Source organism: Aethalodelphis obliquidens, unplaced genomic scaffold, assembly GCF_003676395.1.
Source record: "Aethalodelphis obliquidens isolate GAN/ISIS:26980383/991018 unplaced genomic scaffold, ASM367639v1 scaffold5, whole genome shotgun sequence".
NCBI lineage: Eukaryota > Metazoa > Chordata > Mammalia > Artiodactyla > Delphinidae > Aethalodelphis > Aethalodelphis obliquidens.
This window is the reverse complement of record NW_020837949.1, coordinates 79,692,099-79,711,354: the sequence shown is the minus strand read 5'-3', so window position 1 is coordinate 79,711,354 and position 19,256 is coordinate 79,692,099. Positions and strand designations below refer to the sequence as shown.

Genomic DNA, 19,256 nt, shown 5'->3' with positions numbered 1-19,256 from the left:
TCTAAAACTTATCAGATTATCAACAAACAAACATCATTTTATATTAATTTTTGTATATCTTTATTACATGTTTCTCATAAAAAATAGTCTATACTGATTTTAATAAATGACTATCTTGGATAATGCACTACATGATTTCACTTGAATATACAACTTTGCTTAATGCATTTAAAATAACAATCCTTTAAAATGTTTCCTTGGTTGTGTCTATACAGATAAGGCAGAATCTCAACCTGATATATAAATTTTGTCAATTTATTTCCAATTCTGATGACATACTTTGATTGTGTTACGTCTTATAATGACTCTATACGTAACCAAGTTAGGATGGCTAGCATGTTTTGCATAGGAATTTATAGATCAACGAAGAAAAACCAGATTATATAAATCTGCTCTTATATTGGATTCTGTCTTCATCATTTACAGCAAGTTGGACTTAATTGCTAATTGTTTATAACTGCAATTGTCTGATCTGCCATGGTAGATCAGAACTTTAAGAACTAAATTTTATAATAATAATAATATTTTCCAAATTAAATAATTTTGCTGGAGATTAACATCCCATCGTTTTAAGCCACTGATATTTTCTTTTCTTAAATGTAAAATGCAAGAAAGCTATTTTGGGGTCTAGCATTATTCACATTATTGACTGTAACAATAGTTATACGAACAGCTTACTTCTATTCTGTACGAAATATTCACTGGAATTTTTTTTTAAAGACTGTATATACCGATGCTTTTTTTCTCTTTTTACATGGAGTATATTTTGAAAGAATGTTTTCAACAAAATATTTGCAGTTGTAGAAATACAATTTGACTGTTTCTAGTTTAGTTTTTCTCTTAACCATGAATGAATATTAAGTTGTAGACTTCAAGCTAATGGTCATAAATAGTAAGCAACATAAATTATGCCTACCTAGATTATACCTCAAATGGGATATTTCAAAATTAATTGGAGTTATACAGAATACACCTGAAAAACATCCTGTTGTCTATAACCTAGAGTTTGAGTTCAGAGAAAGCGCAAAAATTTCAAAAAATTTGAAATCAGTTAAATTTGCTTTGTTTACATGATACTAAATAGCCTGTTGGAATGTTATACTTTTCAAAGTTGTTTTAGTGTCATTCAAACACAGATATAGTATATATGTGGTTAATTGTTATTTTAAAAATCCCTAATATTTCATGAGTTTATAATGTCTTGAGTTATGTAATTGGAAAGAATATTTTCTACTATTTTTCTTAATTACCCAAGGAATCCAAGATTTCAAAAGAAAAGCAGACCACTGTTCACCAGAAGAAAAGTGATATGCTTATGAGATATAAACACAAAGAAAATAGATAACATTTTAAAACATACATCTTTTAAAGATAATCACTACAATTCACACACATAATATTACATATGTAATTCAGTTTGTTATAGTTTTTCTTTGTAGAATTCTATATCAACATGATTTTTATGACTAAATTTCTTGTCTGCTTAATTTAAAAATACATTTTAACTCAATTTGACTTTGTGTAAATTTCATTGTAATTGTTTACTTCTCTGGTGTCATCGTTACATATTTCATAATTTTGTATGCTGCATGATGTCTTATCCAAATTAGTTTAAATAAGTTTCTGGAGATTAACATGCTTTTTTTAAAGCTGATGATATTTCCAAATACTTACCAAATTGTATTTGATAAGTATTTTTTGATGTGTCTTAATATTTTATCAAGTTTTCATAGTCTTTGATGACTATAAGTACACATCATCCGAACATATGAGAAATAAAAATTTGGTTATTTTTACATGGTTGTACGTAAATGACTGCCGTATTTTGGAATATCTAGAAACATCTGTATGTCTGGAACCATGATGGCAAAACATCTGTGATGAATAAATTAATTTGTCAAATTCTCTCCAGGTATATGTTCATCATGCACACACAGATTTTAGGTGTTTAGTTATGTGATTGACCTGTTAGTTTTTATTTTGCTATTTTACAGATACAATTATTGAAGAGCCTTTTTATTCTTCTGTAGCAGTCATTTTATATATATATTTATATACATATATAATGTGTGTAAAATGTGGATTGTGAAAAAAGAAAAAAAGTAAACGTTTCTGCATTATATAACTTACTTAACTATGTAGATTGATTCAAACAATCGGCTAAATAAAAAAAACACACAGAGTGTTTTATTTAATTGGCTGGTTATCAATAAAAAATGGTCAATCCAATAGCCTGTAGAGAATAAAACAAATCAGGAAGTGAATAGTCTCTTGGAATTTCACTAGAAAAAGCAGTCTCTCCTCCTTCAGATCCAGTGATTACCTCAGTCCTGATCAAACCTACATTTGAACTTCTAAAATTATATTGGTGTCTAGATACAGAAGAAAGAAAATCCTTTTCATGAAAACATATTTTCCTCTAAGTCCTCAGGGAAGATGTTAGATTTAAAATAAGAGATGTTCATGTTAACTTAGTGTTTTGCACTCTCTAAAGCCATGAAGTAATACATTTTTATTTGATGAGAAATATTTTATTTTTAGGACTCAAACCACACCTACATTCAAATGTATACCACAGAGGGGGGAAAAAAAAAGAACCAAGTGTCATGAGTCCTCTTGGCATGGGCAAGACTTCACATCTCTGTACCTGTCCAACCCTGTCTTCAAATTTAGACTTGGTCTAGGTCATTTTCTAAAATCCTTATGGTTCTATATGATTAAACAAAGAAAATTACCATGAACCAGTTTTTAGTTAAGTACGTACTTGCCATAAATCTCTTGTTCAATATGAAAAACCAGTAATGACAATTTAGGTTAAAAAAAAATGGAATAATGCAAAAAGCAAAGTCATGGAAAAGGCTAACTGAACACACAAGGAAGGCTTCAGCTCAAATAGCTAAATTCACAAAAGCAGTGTACAAATTTCCAATTTTAAAATCTAAACAATGCTTCATACATATTGACAAGCATGTGGATAGTACTGTTATTTATTGTCAAAACCATACTTAGTACTAAGCTTTCTAGTATGTAATGCAAAATGTACAAACTTGTCAATTATGACATTCATAATGAGAGAGATTAAAATACAAACCTTTTATTTAAGTAGAATTATAAAACTCTACATTATGTTAACATTAAGGACTTATTTGAAAGTTCTCAAAAAGAGAACATTCTCTGAATTAACGAACACTGATCTCACAAAATGACATAAATAATTTTCTATTACAGAGTCTAGCAGAATAGTACTTAATGGCTCAAAACCTTAATCATTTCACAAACTGAAAGAAACTAATAACTTTAAAAATGCCTTTTAAAAAAATAAAAGAAACATACAATGAAAATATTTCCAACTATAGATTTAAAGGATGACCATATTTTATTGACACAATTATTTGGTAATGGTTTTGGAAAAGTGGACACCAAACAAATCAAGCAAACAACCAAGAAACAACAGTAAAAGAATAAACTAAAAAGAAATAAAGAAGAGCATGCTACGAAATCTATACACAAGATAAAATTTCCATTTACAAGAAATAAAATAGAAGTAAACATGCAAAAGACGCACCAAGAAAAGTAGAATACGTCCTTGGAGTAGGAAAATTAAACATGCAGAAACACAAGAGTTTGAGTTTTGAGAGTAACAAGGTAGTTTGAGGCCCAATTTACCTTCACTGTCTGACATGGCATGTTGGAAGTCATCCATGATGAAAGCTATGTCACGATCGTAGCCTCGAGTCCGTGATTCTTCTCTCATGTGTTGTTGAACTTCAGGCAATGAGTGACTTGATCCAAACTGATCCCTGGTGTCTGCAGATATTGGTGGCAGGGGTCCAGCTGCAGCCCTGGCCATTCCCATTGGCTGGCCAACAGGACTGAGTGGACTTTCCTCTTCAGAATTCTGGGCCACAATTGGTATTCTTCCTCTACTCTGGCTAATCGGCAAACTGGTAGGCTTAGTTCTGCCAGAGGGTGATGCATGACTAAAGGAAACATCTAGAGCTTCCGCCTCTTGAGCTTTCAGTCTTAGAGAAGAGCTGGAAGAATCTCTTTTAATTGATAAATCAAGCCCATAGACAGAGGAAGGTCTGGAAGAAGGTCTGGACCTGCTGCCACTGCTGTATGGCTTATCTGCTTCATCCTGCAGAGCTGACCGTATGGTATTTCCTAATGTGCCCAGCCCTGTGCCAAGAGATGATCCCAAAAATTTGTGTTGGTCTGTAATGTTTTTTCTGAGGCCAAAAGTGATATCATCTTGAAGAAGCCTTGCCCTGGAAGAAATGCCACCAATAGATGAACTGCTACAAGTCATATAGCTCGAATAATCAGGTTCAAGGTCTCTACTTTCTTGAATAGGTGAAAATTTGGACATTTTAGGGTCAATTAATGATTTCTTATGCTTTGACTGCTTTTGATAAAGTATGGCTGCTGGTAGTTGTTTTGCTGCTTGTTTTTCAAGTGTGAGTCTACTAATGCTATACTTTTCAGATTTTGGAAAATGTCTATAGCTAGTATCGGCATGGTAATAATGGGAAAGACCAGCGAGGTGATCTAAGCTCTCTGCCCCTCTACGGAATTCTTGTTTAATCTGATGTTTCAGAAGCTTTAACTCATAAGGATCCTCCATCGGGTCTTCCTCTGCTTTCACATAACTATGCAATCTGGAAGAAGTCTGCAGAGGTGCTAGGAAATCTGTCACTTCTTGAGACCTACGTGTCTCAGTGGTTCGAAGGAGACGGTCTGTTTTTGACAGATCTTTTTCATGAAGGCCAAATGCAGTGCTTAAAGCGGCTGTTCCTTTTGTAATCTCTCCAATGTCATCAATTAAGACATAATTTCGTGGAGTATGATGGTCAATATCTGCATAGAAAGAATCTGCAGATATGCTTGATATTGGGCTGCTTGTCATGCTACTTCTTTCCTCCAATCCTATTCTCAAGTCTAAGCTGTTGTACTTACTACCAAGGTGGGAAACAGCATATGTATTATCAGTAGAAACAGGTGCTATCATCAGGGGTTGGTTGCGAATCACCTCATAGTTTGAAGTTATCTTGGGCTCCAAATATAACGCAGTTTGCCGGGGCTTTTGTTGTATTACCATCATCTGTGATGGTAACTGATAAGCAGGTTGTGGTGTTGGTGTAGGTTGAGCTTGAGGTGTGAAGGACATCGTTGCCACAGCTTGGAAGGCTGGCTGAGTCTGATAAGGTGAAACTTCCTGATGGTACAGAGTCTGTTGCTGGAAGTGGGATTGTTGGGTGTATGGGGTGGGTGCTTGGGTAGGAAGAGCAGGGGAAGAGTATTGGTATTGGGTATAAGGACTTGTAGGAGGGACTAGTTGAGATTCTGTTTGGGTTTGTGGTGGTATAAACTGGCTGAACTCAGTTTGGGGAGCAGTCCTCGGTCGCTCTATGCCGTGCTGACTCTCGATGCGGGCGGGTCTGGTGCTGCTGACCTCACTGTCGGACATGTAATCACGATCCTCAGCTACTCCCTGGAGGTAGGCTCTTTCTCTCTTTTCCCTCTCCTTTAACAATGCCTCTTTCCTCCTGTTAATCCCCATTTCCAGGTACCGTAACTTGGCATCAATCTCCTTCTCTTCCTCATCAAGTTCTGCTTGTTTCTTTCTAAGCTTTGCAGATTCCCTCTCCACAAGATCGAGCTCTCTGTCTATATCCTGGAGAATCTTGGCTCGTGCCATCGTGTTGGTTCTGCAGATCCTTCTCCTGGAAACTGTGCCCACAGTGCTGTATGTTGACTGAGTTCCTGTGGAGGTCTCCTCGGGAGGTGGGTTTGGCAGAGTTCTCTTCACTTTTTTCTGAGTGCCAGAGGGTGTCGTGGTTTGAGAACCTTTTGTCTGTAATTAAGTAAACAAAATACTTAACAAAATACTTTATCATCAACGAAAAAAAGTAGAAGGTCAAAAAAAACATAATTTACATTTAAATAAAAGTGAGTTCATATATGTTTTAGCTATGAGTGCATAATAAAATTAAAATTCTACACATAATTTCAAGTATTAGTCACAAATGCAGTTAACTGAAAAATAATTTTCCTCTTCTTGGTAAATTGATTATTATTACAACTTTGTAACATTAGAAGTGAGTTCTGAAATCAAGCACAGAGTACACTGCTAGGCAGGATTATATTTTAGTTAGACTCTCAGGAGAACTCTTAAAAACTCATTTTCCATCCTATTGAATATACATAGTATTACTTACTGAAGGTATGCCCAGAGCATTCGTGTTAACTATCTAAAGGTTAAGTTATATTTGTTGAAGATGCTCACTGTGCTGTTCAATTGTTTGCTTCTATCTTCCCATTCCTACTTTCACCCCCTGAAGTGACTGTAATTCCTATTCCAATCATGAAGTGTTTTGAAATGAAATCCTCTCATTTGCTACTGTCTCTTTTTCCCCAAGAGTTAGCTGAACCAATTTCCTATTTAATCTTTCAATATTTTTCTGACTATTTGAGTTTTCTATTTTCTTTCAATGCTATTATTCTTTAGTAATTTCAGCTTCTTCTAAATGCTTTAGTAACTTCTACATGAAGCAAAAGGAAGTGACTACAAACAATTCAAAAACTCATTAAAATCTTTAAAAAAATCAGATAAAGTTTATCAGTGAGCTGTCAGATATTTTCAATTTTATTTGGCTAATTTGTCATAAACTTGCATTCTAAGAATCACTGGTCTTGAGAATCATACAATTTTAGAATATCAGAAGACATGAGAGATTATTTTGACTATAATTAAAATAAGCTGATATACTCAGTTACCCAACCATGTAGCAGCATATTCACAACTAGATCTCAGGCCTTCTGCCTTCTAGTTGCATATTCTTTACTTTTTTCTTCTTACTAATAATACAAAGACCTTAATTCTTCCCTTTTTCCCAATCACTAAAAATCAAGGACCCCAAAATAACAAAAAGTATATGGGAATTATGTCTAATTAATTATATCAGATTTGTCCAAGACCCCCTTTTTTTTTTTTTTTTTTTTTTTTTGCAGTACGTGGGCCTCTCACTGATGTGGCCTCTCCCACTGTGGAGCACAGGCTCTGGACGCGCAGGTTCAGCGACCATGGCTCACGGGCCCAGCTGCTCCGCGGCATGTGGTATCTTTGCGAACCGGGGCACGAACCCGTGTCCCCTGCATCGGCAGGCAGAATCTCAACCACTGCGCCACCAGGGAAGCCCAAGACCGTGAACTTTTATTGCCTTTTTACTACTCCCAAATTTGTTACCTTGGTGTTTTTTTAATCTGTTTTCTGTTATTTTTCTGCTCCATTTATCGACCTAATTGTTTAATAGAAATAATCAGAAGCAATATCCTAAAGGTCAATTGAGGTTTATGTGTATTTCTGAAATTTTAAATATCTGAATGCAAATTCACAATGAATAAATGTTGTGAGTTTGTAAAATATGGCAGAGTGATTTTGAAATCATAGCTTATTCATCCTCACAGAGAAATCTCAAGGGGAATTGGAACCACAAAAGCAGCTGTTTGGCAAGTTATTTATTCTCTCTCACCCTCAATTATTTTCATTGTATTTAATACTCACAATCAAGTCATAGGGTTGTTATGAAGAGCAAATGAGACCTCTGTGTAAAATATTTAGTACTCATTGTAGGCATCCATTAAGTATTATTTCCTTATAAAATCCCCTTATTTCCACAGAAAACTGTGGAATTTGGTAAATTCATATTCCAAATATTTTTAAAAACTGTTTTTTAATAAATGAATGCACATGTTATTATGCTTTTTAATATCAACTGACCATAATAAAATAGTAATAAAATTAAAATCTTACTACTTAGTAATTTTCCAAAATACTAACAAATATATGTCTTCTGTTTTTAAAAAGTTTTTTCACAATAATCTTCTCAGTTCTCTGAATATAATGGAGGTCAATAGGAGGCTGAAATTAATGATTGTTTCTTTTCCTAGACTAGCATTTGGAAGATTTGGTATATGCATTAAGAGTTTTCAAATTTAAGATGTTCATGTGTACTACATGATTGTGGTTGTGAAACTGTTTGAGAAAGAGCGTTTAAGTGTATTACTTTGAAAGTGTAATGGCATTGCATAATATGAAGACATTTGAAAAGTCTTACTTTGAAAGTAAGAATTCTCCCTACCAAAGGAGGTTAAAAATGCGCACGAGGGCTTCCCTGGTGGCACAGTGGTTCAGAGTCCGCCTGCCGATGCAGGGGACACGGGTTCGTGCCCCGGACCGGGAAGATCCCACATGCCGCGGAGCGGCTGGGCCCGTGAGCCATGGGCGCTGAGCCTGCGCTCCGCAACGGCAGAGGCCACAGCAGTGAGACGCCCGCGTAGCGCAAACAAACAAAGAAATAAAATATATGAACACTGGTTAGCATACTCCTTTAACTTTGTAAAGTTAGGATGGAGGATGAAGATGAAGCTGTAAGATAAACACAAGGCTGCAAGCTGGAAAATATGACTACACGTCCTTCCTTGAAAAAGGACTAGAAGCAGAGTTTCACTCTCTGAAATGTCAGTGAAAGCATTAATTCACCTTCCAGGGGTCTCTCTACCCCAACATCTACAGTTTCCAGTTTTGACACAAAATAGCAGTTGAATATAAAAATATTCAGCATTCTATCCTATACATTGTATCATTAATGTGCTCCCAAAACAGACCCGTTATTTACCACCATCCCACCCTTACCCCTACACACAGCTAAAACATTCCAAATGCTGAGTGCAAGGGCTCAGTAATTTCTATTGCTTTAAGATATACAAGAAAAATGAAAGACAACGGAGGAGTGACCTGTGAAAATGAAATTCTAAATGATACCACTCATGGAAAAATACTTTAAAAACTGATACAACATCTAGAATCCACTAGGCATTGCAATAAGGCACAGTGCCTGGCACACACAAAATAAAGCCATCAAATTTCTTCAACTAGAGTACTGTGGAATAATTTCATAACTATTTCCATGAATCAAACTCAAAACAAGCAGTATCATCATTGCTATGAAAATATCACCGAATCACTGAAAAAATATAAAGACCTTTATCAATAAACAGTCTTGAGTCTCTACAGCTATGGGAGAGAATTTACCATTTGTGAATGTACTTGAAATTGTTTTTTTTAAGTAGTTCTTTAATTATTGTAATATTCTAGTAGCTAGAAAAAAGTGAGAAACTGAAACACAAGACGTTATTAGTCAGAAAATAAAAACAAAGTAATAGAACATATTTAAAAGTTACATACAAGTTATTTTTCAAAGTCTAGTAGCAGAGGCAAAAATGTTCTCCAATTAATATTGTGAAAGCGGCACTCAATATTTCATCAGGCATCTTTAAGCTTTTCCTTGATGTGCCTCTTGCCCCAGTTTGTCTTGTTTGCTTGCTGAAAGTCACTGCTCTTGGGCTGGCAGCCAAGCAGAAAACTAGTTTCCACCTCACTGGACAGACGCATCAGAGATGTCAGTCTGTGCAACACGTATTGCCTTCTATTTTCTGGAATGTCCCAAACAGATTAATTTCTTTTCTCCTAAAATCTGTATAAGGTATTTTAGAAAGCCCTCTTAGAAGTTTTTAAGGTGATCATTTTTTATACATATGTATGTGTATGTATTTCTCCCTCCTCCCTTCTACCTTCTATCCCTCCCATCCATCCATCTTTGTTATTTCTAGATTTTACATTTTCATTAGAAAAACACATTTCTGTGCAAGACTACAGATATATTTCTTCACTGGTGTGTTGCTTCATTCAAAATTACGTTTTCTTGATCATTTTCCTAAGAGAAAAGAAAATGCTTAAAGGTACTGATGACCTCCTTTTTCTTTTCCTTTTAATCTCCCAACATCCAGTTATTACTATGTTTAAAATCACTCTTTTTGTAGTTATTACTTCAAAAATTTATTGGGGCAGCAAAACATATTTTGCCTATATGCTCTTAGCTAAGCAGAAACAAGGTTTGATAACCAGTGAGTATAAAGAGAAACAAAGAAGTAATTTAAAAGCACTGACTAACCTAAAGGCTATGAAAACATGATAGCATAAGAATTAAAATCAGATCAGATCACTGGAAAATAAACACAGATACCTCCTATTTTCTCATTTCTATACCATTTAACTTGTACATAGTGCTGCTGGACTAGGAGACGGAATGCTATGAAGAACTATCTAACGTTGACTTCTTCTTCAAGGGCAAATCCATTTACAGTTCTAACATGCTACCACAAGATAACTACCACATCCCTTTACCAGAAAATGTGTTAATGGTTTATACGAGCAATCTGAAGTGGAAAATTAAAGTTAATAAAAATTTCCAAGAATTAACTTGAAAACTTACCCTAAAACATAAATGTATATTTAAAAAGTAAGATACATCTCTTCCACCTGCTTTTTTTTTCAGCATGCTGAATATTATAGTATTGCCTGCCTGTGACTTACTTCATTTTGAGAACAAATTATTGATCCACAAAGAGGGATTGTAGTGATTCCAACACTTCCAAAAATATCTCCTCATTTGCATTTCTCATTGACAATCTCTCATCAGAACAAAAATAATTGTATTCAGAACAAAAATAACTGTATTTCAAATGCTGTAAAATGTAAATCTCTAATTATGCTACAGTTTTGTACATGGAGTATCAGAATGATGATTGATTACTATGTGATATGTTTTCCAGCACTTCAGATCATTAGCAATTTAAGGGATGATTCAATAACTACTTACCTAAAGCCATGAGAAACATCATGACCTTTTAATAGTGGCACAGTCTTTACTAAATTATCTTGAGATAATAAAGATAATTTATGTTTAGACTCTTGAAATGCCTAACCACAAAATCACAGGAATCTCTGTTATTGTTTTTTGTTCCTTTCTCATTGATTTATTATCCTCTGGCCTATAAAACTTTGCAACATGACATTAAAATACTTCCAAGCTGCTTTGACCTACATGAGTGCAGTAAATAAAAATAGTTGTTTTTCATAAACCTAAATCACATGAATAGCTTCCCCCAGGTTAAATTAAACAACAAAATTTCCTTGGCAAGGAGGACCATGGTCCTTCTTCCATATGAACTGGAGAACCATCTGGTTCTTTAGAAGACAGTGCTATTAAGAACTGGTAAAGGATGGCAATTAAATTAAGTGGCAAGAAATATTTTTTTTTGGTCTTCTAAGATGATAAAGCTCATGCATGGACTTATGTAAATTCAACAATATTTTTTCTAAGTGTTATTTTAAGAGGTTAACTTTTCAATCCTTAATTCTATAAATTCAGTTACATGAGAACAGAGGTATACTTGGATGGGTGATTAGATGATTTTCCAAATGGATAATTATCCAAATGGATAATTAATGAAACCTGAGCTTATTGACTGCAGTGCATTTGAGTGAGCATTTACAGGCATCAGCTCATGCCATAAATGGAAGAACTGGTTGAAAGCGCCGCAAAGAAGCTTATTCTAACCAAAATAACATTGTTTTATTAGAAACATTACTATCATTTTAATACCTATGACACACTGAAGAAATTCATGCACATTTATTAAAGTCAAAAGGAGAAATGTCATGACGTTGGGTCTTTCGTGAAGTATCCTGAAACTCTCTACAACTAGCGCTTATTAGTACTTTAAACAGTGATTTCAGCTCGACCTTCTAAAAAGTAAATGACTAACCCATAAAAGTAGCCTCTATGCCCGGAGACTGAGCTCTGTGATTAGGGCTGAGTTTTATCAGAAAAAACACTGGAGACTTGCCTTGTCCCTGTCATGTTAAAATATACTACCCAACAGGTCAGAAATTAAAATGTGGTCCAACTTATTAAGAGTGATTTACTTATGTAGTTAAAATGGTTTATCAGTGAGCCCAAACAATTTTCGTATATATCTTTTTCATTCAGTTGAGGAAGGAGGAGGAGAGAGGATGAGTATAATCACTTTTAGCTTCAACTCTTCTAATGTTACTGTTTACTCCCTCATAGGGGTTACTTACTGTTCTTCACAAAGTTAAGCTTTTATTTGTCATCTTATAAAATTTTTTCAACCAAAATAAATAGAGATAGCAGTTCTATAATTTAGCTTAAAGATTTCTTACACTGTGCTCAACCATCGCTTTTCTCTACTGTTTTAATTTGAATCTCTAGCAAACTGTTCTTAAGGAGAAAAAAAATAGATAAAAATTCCCTTTGTTGTTTAAAGCTTTAGACTAAGTTACCTCAGTTCATTTAGCCAGTTCATTTCAGGCTCAATTTACCTCACTATACTTGTTCTGGTGCTTTCCTAATTCAAACTCTACACATAAGTCAAGATACAGAAGAGGACCAAAAAGAAAATCCTGTTAAATAGAAGAAATTCATTTGCTACAAATGGAATGAATGTTGGGTGGGTATGGAGGTGCAAAGAACACTGACCTGGACTTCAGATTTCTCATCTTTAAAATATGTAATAAAATAAATATAAAACCTACGGAAAAGAAATGGTTTGGATCTCTACCAAGCAACTGAATTTGAAACTATTTTATTAGTTATATAAGGCTATAAAAGTATTAACTAGCTTATATATAGATGTATATGTATAGGCATATATGTCTATTACAAACATGTATTTTTATGTTGAACATAGTGATAAGAAAAAGTAAAGCAACTAGTGGAATACATTTTGATGCCACTATGTACAATATACCTCAAAACTTTTCCAAATTTTTATTTCACAATCATTTTAGTTGCTTGTTATTTTATTTCAGTAATAGCACATGTGGCAGATTATAGAATCCTACATAAGTAGTAATTTTAAAAAACATGAACAGGGCTTCCCTGGTGGCGCAGTGGTTGGGAGTTCGCCTGCCGATGCAGGGGACACGGGTTCGTGCCCCGGTCCGGGAAGATCCCACATGCCGCAGAGCGGCTGGGCCCGTGAGCCAGGTCCGCTGAGCCTGCGCTCCGCAACGGGAGAGGCCACAACAGTGAGAGGCCCGCATATTGCAAAAAAAAAAAAACAAAAAAAAAACAAAACATAAACAAATATACAAAAGTGCATGTCTGTTTGTTGGGACGGGATGTATTTTTGAGAATATGTAGGTAGCTTTATGTAGAGTCAGTTTTAAACTGCACAACTGTTCGAAACAGGTAGTGTACTGAATTAAGAATATTATGATAAAATACTTAGGAAGCTAATAACTGTTAAATGATGCTCAGTGTTTTTAAACTGGGTCAGTAATAATCAATGCTCTATTAATTCAGAACTCCCCCGTGTTAAACTAGTATTTCCTAATATTTAGGGTTACATTTTCAGCAAAGGTCTTTCACTGAACATTAGGAACATACGTCTGTTTCTTATAATTATGTTTATTGGCATAGTTTGAAATGTTGACGTTGAGAAAAAATAACACAAATAATCTGATTTTTTTCCCCTTCAGTCTGAAAAGGTTTGCTTTGAAATTAATCCTTAGATACTGATTACAATGAAATAGCAAAGGTTACCTACTGAACACTAGATTGATGAGATCAATTTAAAAATTTTCTGGTTTTCACTGACATTTGTCTACATGTATACATTCAATCTGATTTTTATCAGACCCTAATAATAATGACCATAAATTATTATTTTACTGCCATTTATTTTGAAAAACACTTTAACATACTATTTCCTATTTTATAATATAATAGTATAATAATATATAATCATATCCAAGATTTTAATCATAAAGAAGAAATATGATAAGAAAAGTGTACTGGCAATGAAGAGGGTGTAAAAGCTATAGAAAAAAATGAGGCCTCAGCTATTTAGAAAGCCAGTCTTTAATATATGAATACTTTTTCTCTCATATATGTAAATACTACCATTATAAAACAGCTTATTTCGTCAAAGTCAGTTTTAATAGACTGGTTTCTTATGTTGCTTTCCAAAGACAGTAATGAAAAACAATCCCTAAAAAATATTATTCTTCAAATCACACTTGGTTATCACGGTCATTATTTCTTAAATCTGTATATTCTGACAGAAATAAAATTGACAGAAATAAAATTTCTCAATTTAGGTTATGGAAATTACTCTCAGAAATAGACATTAAAGGGTTCTAAAAATCTTAAAAATAGCTATCAAAACAGCAATCAGTGAAGCAAAACACATTCTTGTAAAAATCAGCTCATGAATACCATCTGCTTTGCAATAGGATCCTGGCTTAAACTCTAGAACAAAAATATTTTAATAAGGAGTTTGTCTATTACTAAAAAAGCTCTAAAATTGTTCAACAAGTCTAAGGGTAGGAAAAACAGTTTTAACACTTGGCAGTTTATGTAATTTTAAGACCAGACAGAGGTGACAACATTTTAAATGTAGTTTATTTTAGTGCACAAAAGTGGCATGTATCATTATTGATAAAACGTGCTATTTCTTTTGATAGAAAAAAATCATTGCTTTTTTTTTTGAAAACAGATAAAACTTGGAATGATAAATCTAGTTCCAAACAAATCCTTTGAATTTACACTGCTATTTCTTCCAATGGCTATGACATTCTCTCCTGATTTTGTAGAGAACATGCTACATTAACCTTTTTTTTTTTTAATAACATTTTAACAATTTATTTGAGCAAAAATCCACTTGAGTCAGGCGGCATCCAATCTAGCAGATAGAAAGAAGCTCTGAAGAGCTGTACAAAATGAGTTTTACAGGCAGAGGTGAGTGGGAACAAGGAAGTTATACTTTGCAAAAACAGTGAGTTTAACCTCCTTTCTTGACGTTCGTGATCATCTGGGGTCATGATGCAAACAGTTTCATTGTGTAAAAGAAAGAAAAAGAGCATGAGGAACACGTTTTGGTGCTCTGGTTTATGAAAGTTTCATAGGTGTGATGCTCGAGGTAATCCACAGACACACACAAAAATACTGGACTGAAATAAATTTGAGAAAGCGCATTGTCATCCGTTCAGCAAAAGAAGAAAAACACAGGGGAAAGCAGAAGGAAAAACTGTAACCCTGAACTACACAAGAAGTGTCGTACGGAGAATGAGTAAGATTTTATTTATTTGTTTTGCTTTGTTTCTTTTTTTTTTTTTTTTTTGCGGTACGCGGGCCTCTCACTGTTGTGGCCTCTCCCATTGCAGAGCACAGGCTCCGGACGCGCAGGCTCAGCGGCCATGGCTCACCGGCCCAGCCGCTCCGCGGCATGTGGGATCCTCCCAGACCGGGGCACGAACCCGTGTCCCCTGCATCGGCAGGCAGACTTTCAACCACTGCGCCACCAGGGAAGCCCTGTTTCTATTTTTTGTTTTAGGTGGGAGCAAGGAATTGGGGAATCACCCCCAAATTAAAAGCAGTTTGGTGGATAAAGCGGCCTGTTCACTAATTCATCAAATTAATTTACTGCTATAGAGAACCTACTGTGAACCAGGCATTGTTCTGGGCACTGGGGATATAGCAGTGAATATAATTAACAAAAATGCTCACCCATAAGTTCTGGTTGGGGAAGAAAGACAATACGTGAAATTATAAAGGAACAGACATAGTACTTTTGATAATAATATGTGATATGGAGAAAAATCAAGAAAGGCATACGGATAGAGTGTTAGAAAGGTGGGTGGTTTTCATTTGGTCAGTTAGTAAAGGCCTTATTACCTAAAAGAATAACTTTAAAATGGTTATAAAGAAGAGGAATCTAAAATTTCTAGAGAAGCACCATTATATACTTCATAGACCATGAAAGGTACACAGTTACTAGGAGATTTGAAATTTTTTTCTACTAACCCATAAGGTGAAGCTCTTTAATGACAGTCAGCAAATTTCTGCTGAGGAAATACAGAAACTGCCAAATGTACCCCCCCCCACCCCGCACCATGAGGAAAGGGAATTAACAGGATATCTACAATTGCCAGACTTAGTGATGGGAAGGTAGTGTTACTTTCATTCAATCATTACAGATGATTTGGTCACTCTCCACTAGTGTCCACTCATTTTTCATTATGTGACTTCCATAAAACATTTTAATTGAAGAAGTCCACTGATGAAAGTTAGAAAAAAATCTCTGTCTGCATACCATTTCTTCATTACAAAGCTTATTCCTTTCTGTGCTTTTACTAAATCATGATGAAAATACATTATTTTCAAGTGGTATCTAAGTAGCAAGCTCAGCCCCATGGGAAGCAGTACATTCTAAATTTACTTTAGTTGTATCTCTTGGGAATTTTCCTGGGGAGCAATCAGAAGAACTCAAGTAAAAACGTGGTAATTTTTTTCCATCTTTACTCAGAGTTAAAATTTTCTATTTGTAAAAGGAAGCAGACCACAAGATAAAAGTGTTTGGTTATATAAAGTTGTCAAAAATAGAATTTGGCTTTGGGGCTGTGACTTTGATACCAGAGTGATAAGGTCTAGAAAAGAGATATAGCTCACCTCTTACAGACACAGGGGAATATTACATAACTCAATAAAATGATCTCTGATAACTCCCTGCACCAGTTATGCCCACTCTGTATTATTTTATGATTTTATATTAGTGCTAATTTAACCAATTAAATCTATGCGATATCTTAGGGCTAAGCATGAACTCAAAGTGTCAGTGAAAGACTAAGCAGATGATATAGACTCCTGCCTTGAAATTTGTGTGTCAAAGGTGTAACCACAGTTCCATGATGGAAAAACTCAATCAGAGTTAAAGGATCTCAGATAGTTGGATTCCTATAGAGTACGAATGGAATAAATTTAAATCTCTAATGTTTAAAATTGCAGAATTAAGACAAATGTTTGGAAACTTCAGGAAGAGAGATTTTACCCATATGGAAGAACTTTGTAATAATGAAAGCTCTCCAAAAAGCTTGGGAAATAGTTACTAAGAAAAAAATAACTGAGTATGGAAAGAGGACCAAATGCAGACAAAGCAACAAACCATAAAAACAGTGTGGGCTTCCCTGGTGGCGCAGTGGTTGAGAGTCCGCCTGCCGATGCAGGGGACGCGGGTTCATGCCCCAGTCCGGGAAGATCCCACATGCCGTGGAGCGGCTGGGCCCGTGAGCCATGGCCGCTGAGCCTGCGCGTCCGGAGCCTGTGCTCCGCAATGGGACAGGCCACAACAGTGAGAGGCCCGCGTACCACAAAAAAAAAAAAAGACAACAAGCATAGTACTGAATCAGCGAGATGAATCAGAAAATGTCCCATAAGCCTCAGAAGAGACTAACAAAGAATAACTGTCAGGCGCCAAGTCTAACATTTTAACCCTGGCCAGGTCACTGGTTTTTATTAAAGAACCATGATAAAGGCACTAGCCTACTCTGGGCTTTGCTCCTTATCTGTAAGGTGGCTGGACTAATAGCTAAATGCTATTTAACTTGTGCTCGGTTGTTTCAAATATCTATTCCGTAACATCTTACAGAAAAACCCAGACAAACTTTTTGGTCAACCTAATACATAAAAGTAAACAAAGTGGAACTGACACTTTAAGCAAAGGTGGTATCGGTTTAGATTATCAACAGGACTTGCTAGGATGGGTCTAGATTGTGGCAATGAAAAGGTCAGCAGCCAGAGTCTTTTAATGCATGTCTTAACCCATTGCTTCTATGCTTATAATCCTTCCTTTAATACATTTATTCAATAAATATTGAAGGTCTGCTTTGTGCCAGGTGCTCTTCTAGGCTCTTGGGACTACAGAGGCAAACAAAGTAAGATTCCTGATCTTGTAAAGGTTATGATCTACTGGAGAAGGAAGATGATATTTGATTAAATATATATTAATAAGTAATACACACAAATTTAGAGGGTGCAGGGATTCATGCTGATAGACATTTAGAGAGTGAGGTAAGGACAGCTTCTTTGTGGAAGTGAAATTTAAGCAGAAACCTGTACACAGGAGCGAGCCAGGCAAAGATCTGGGGAGAGAGAGATCCCAACAGGGGTCCTGGGTGGGGATGAGGTTGGCACATCCAAAGAAAGGCAAGGTCAGTGGTTGGAGCAGAGCGAGAAGGGGGGTAAATGTAGGAGTGACCAATGAGGTTGTGAGTTGGGATCACATGGGTCCTTGTTAAGAAATTTCTAATGTATCCTGATGAATCTGTTGAGAATCTACTGGAGAGTGTGTGACAAAATCTGACGTACACTTAGAAAATCACCCTAGGTGCAGTTCGGAGAATAAACTGTAAGGAAGGCAAGGGTGGTGAGGTCCATGGGCTAGGGCACAGGGTAAACAAAAAATGACGGTGGCTTGGTCTAAGCTCCCCACAGCCAAGGGAAGTAATCCAAACTTGAACTCAGCAAATCAGATCCCCTGGGACCTAGTCCTTCCTTATCTTTCCAGTTTTACTTATAGTAAACCCCTTCCTCCCCCTCTTTGCTTTATGTCTGTTCACCAGTCTGAACCTTTGCACATCTGTTTCCTCTATTTAGAATAACCTCCATTTTTCTCTTCATGGTCCAACAGAGATCTCACCTTCCTGTTTCAGAACCTCCTCTTTGAAACATTTCCTGGAACTTCCAGGAAGAGGAGAAGTTACTATAGAATCTCATATAATATAAAACTGAGCTTTCATGCTGAATTACTAGTGTTACTATGTCGAACTGTATGGTGTAATTTTTTTTTCAATTTTATTGGTGTGAGAAAATTAATGATATAGAAATTATTGAGCTAAACTTAAACTCACAACACTATGAATATCACTTAGGTTATTCTTTTCAGTACAACTGACATTTAGTAATTCATGCTTATAATTGAGAAGCTCGTTTTAGTTTAAAACACTCAAAGAGCGTTTAGAAATTTGCCAAGAAATAAATTTAAAAATTCACATCTTAGAATCAGAGTATCTAAAGTGCTAAAACCATTGCCTGTATATAAAATGGTCTACCTTGTGTGTGCAATAAAACAGTATTTTTGAGTCTGTATACAATTATTCCATATTAAAGTATGCATTGAGTGTGACCAATTAGAAAAAAGGAACTACTGGATTGTGCTCCAAGGCTCAATACTCTTAGGATTTTTCAGGCTCAGAGTATTTGGTAATTCTGTTCAACTTCTTTTACGATTAGACAGTTAATCAGTATCGCTGGTACAATCAATAATACAACTTATATGACCCACTGTTATCTTTCATTTTGTACTTCTAAATCCAAAGTGAATACTGCGAGGAAAAAATATTGACACCTGAATCTCTTCTATCCCAGAGCTCATTTGAATTAAGGCTATAGGGCCATACGTTAAGTAAATGATGAATACACCAAGTGGAAAAGCCTGTTCTTTCTAATGAAAGAAGCCTTGAATATAACTTTAAAATACTGTTTAAAAAT

At 35.3% G+C, this 19,256-nt stretch overlaps 1 protein-coding gene across 1 annotated transcript in view; it reads right to left on the bottom strand.

Annotated features, from left to right (window-relative positions):
* The window catches only part of PCLO (piccolo presynaptic cytomatrix protein), a 283,296-nt gene that overhangs the window by 91,887 nt on the left and 172,153 nt on the right, over nucleotides 1–19,256 (bottom strand). Inside the window, 1 exon segment of the mRNA XM_027102797.1 lies at nucleotides 3,667–5,854. Within this exon segment, the coding sequence (XP_026958598.1) occupies nucleotides 3,667–5,854 (2,188 nt within the window).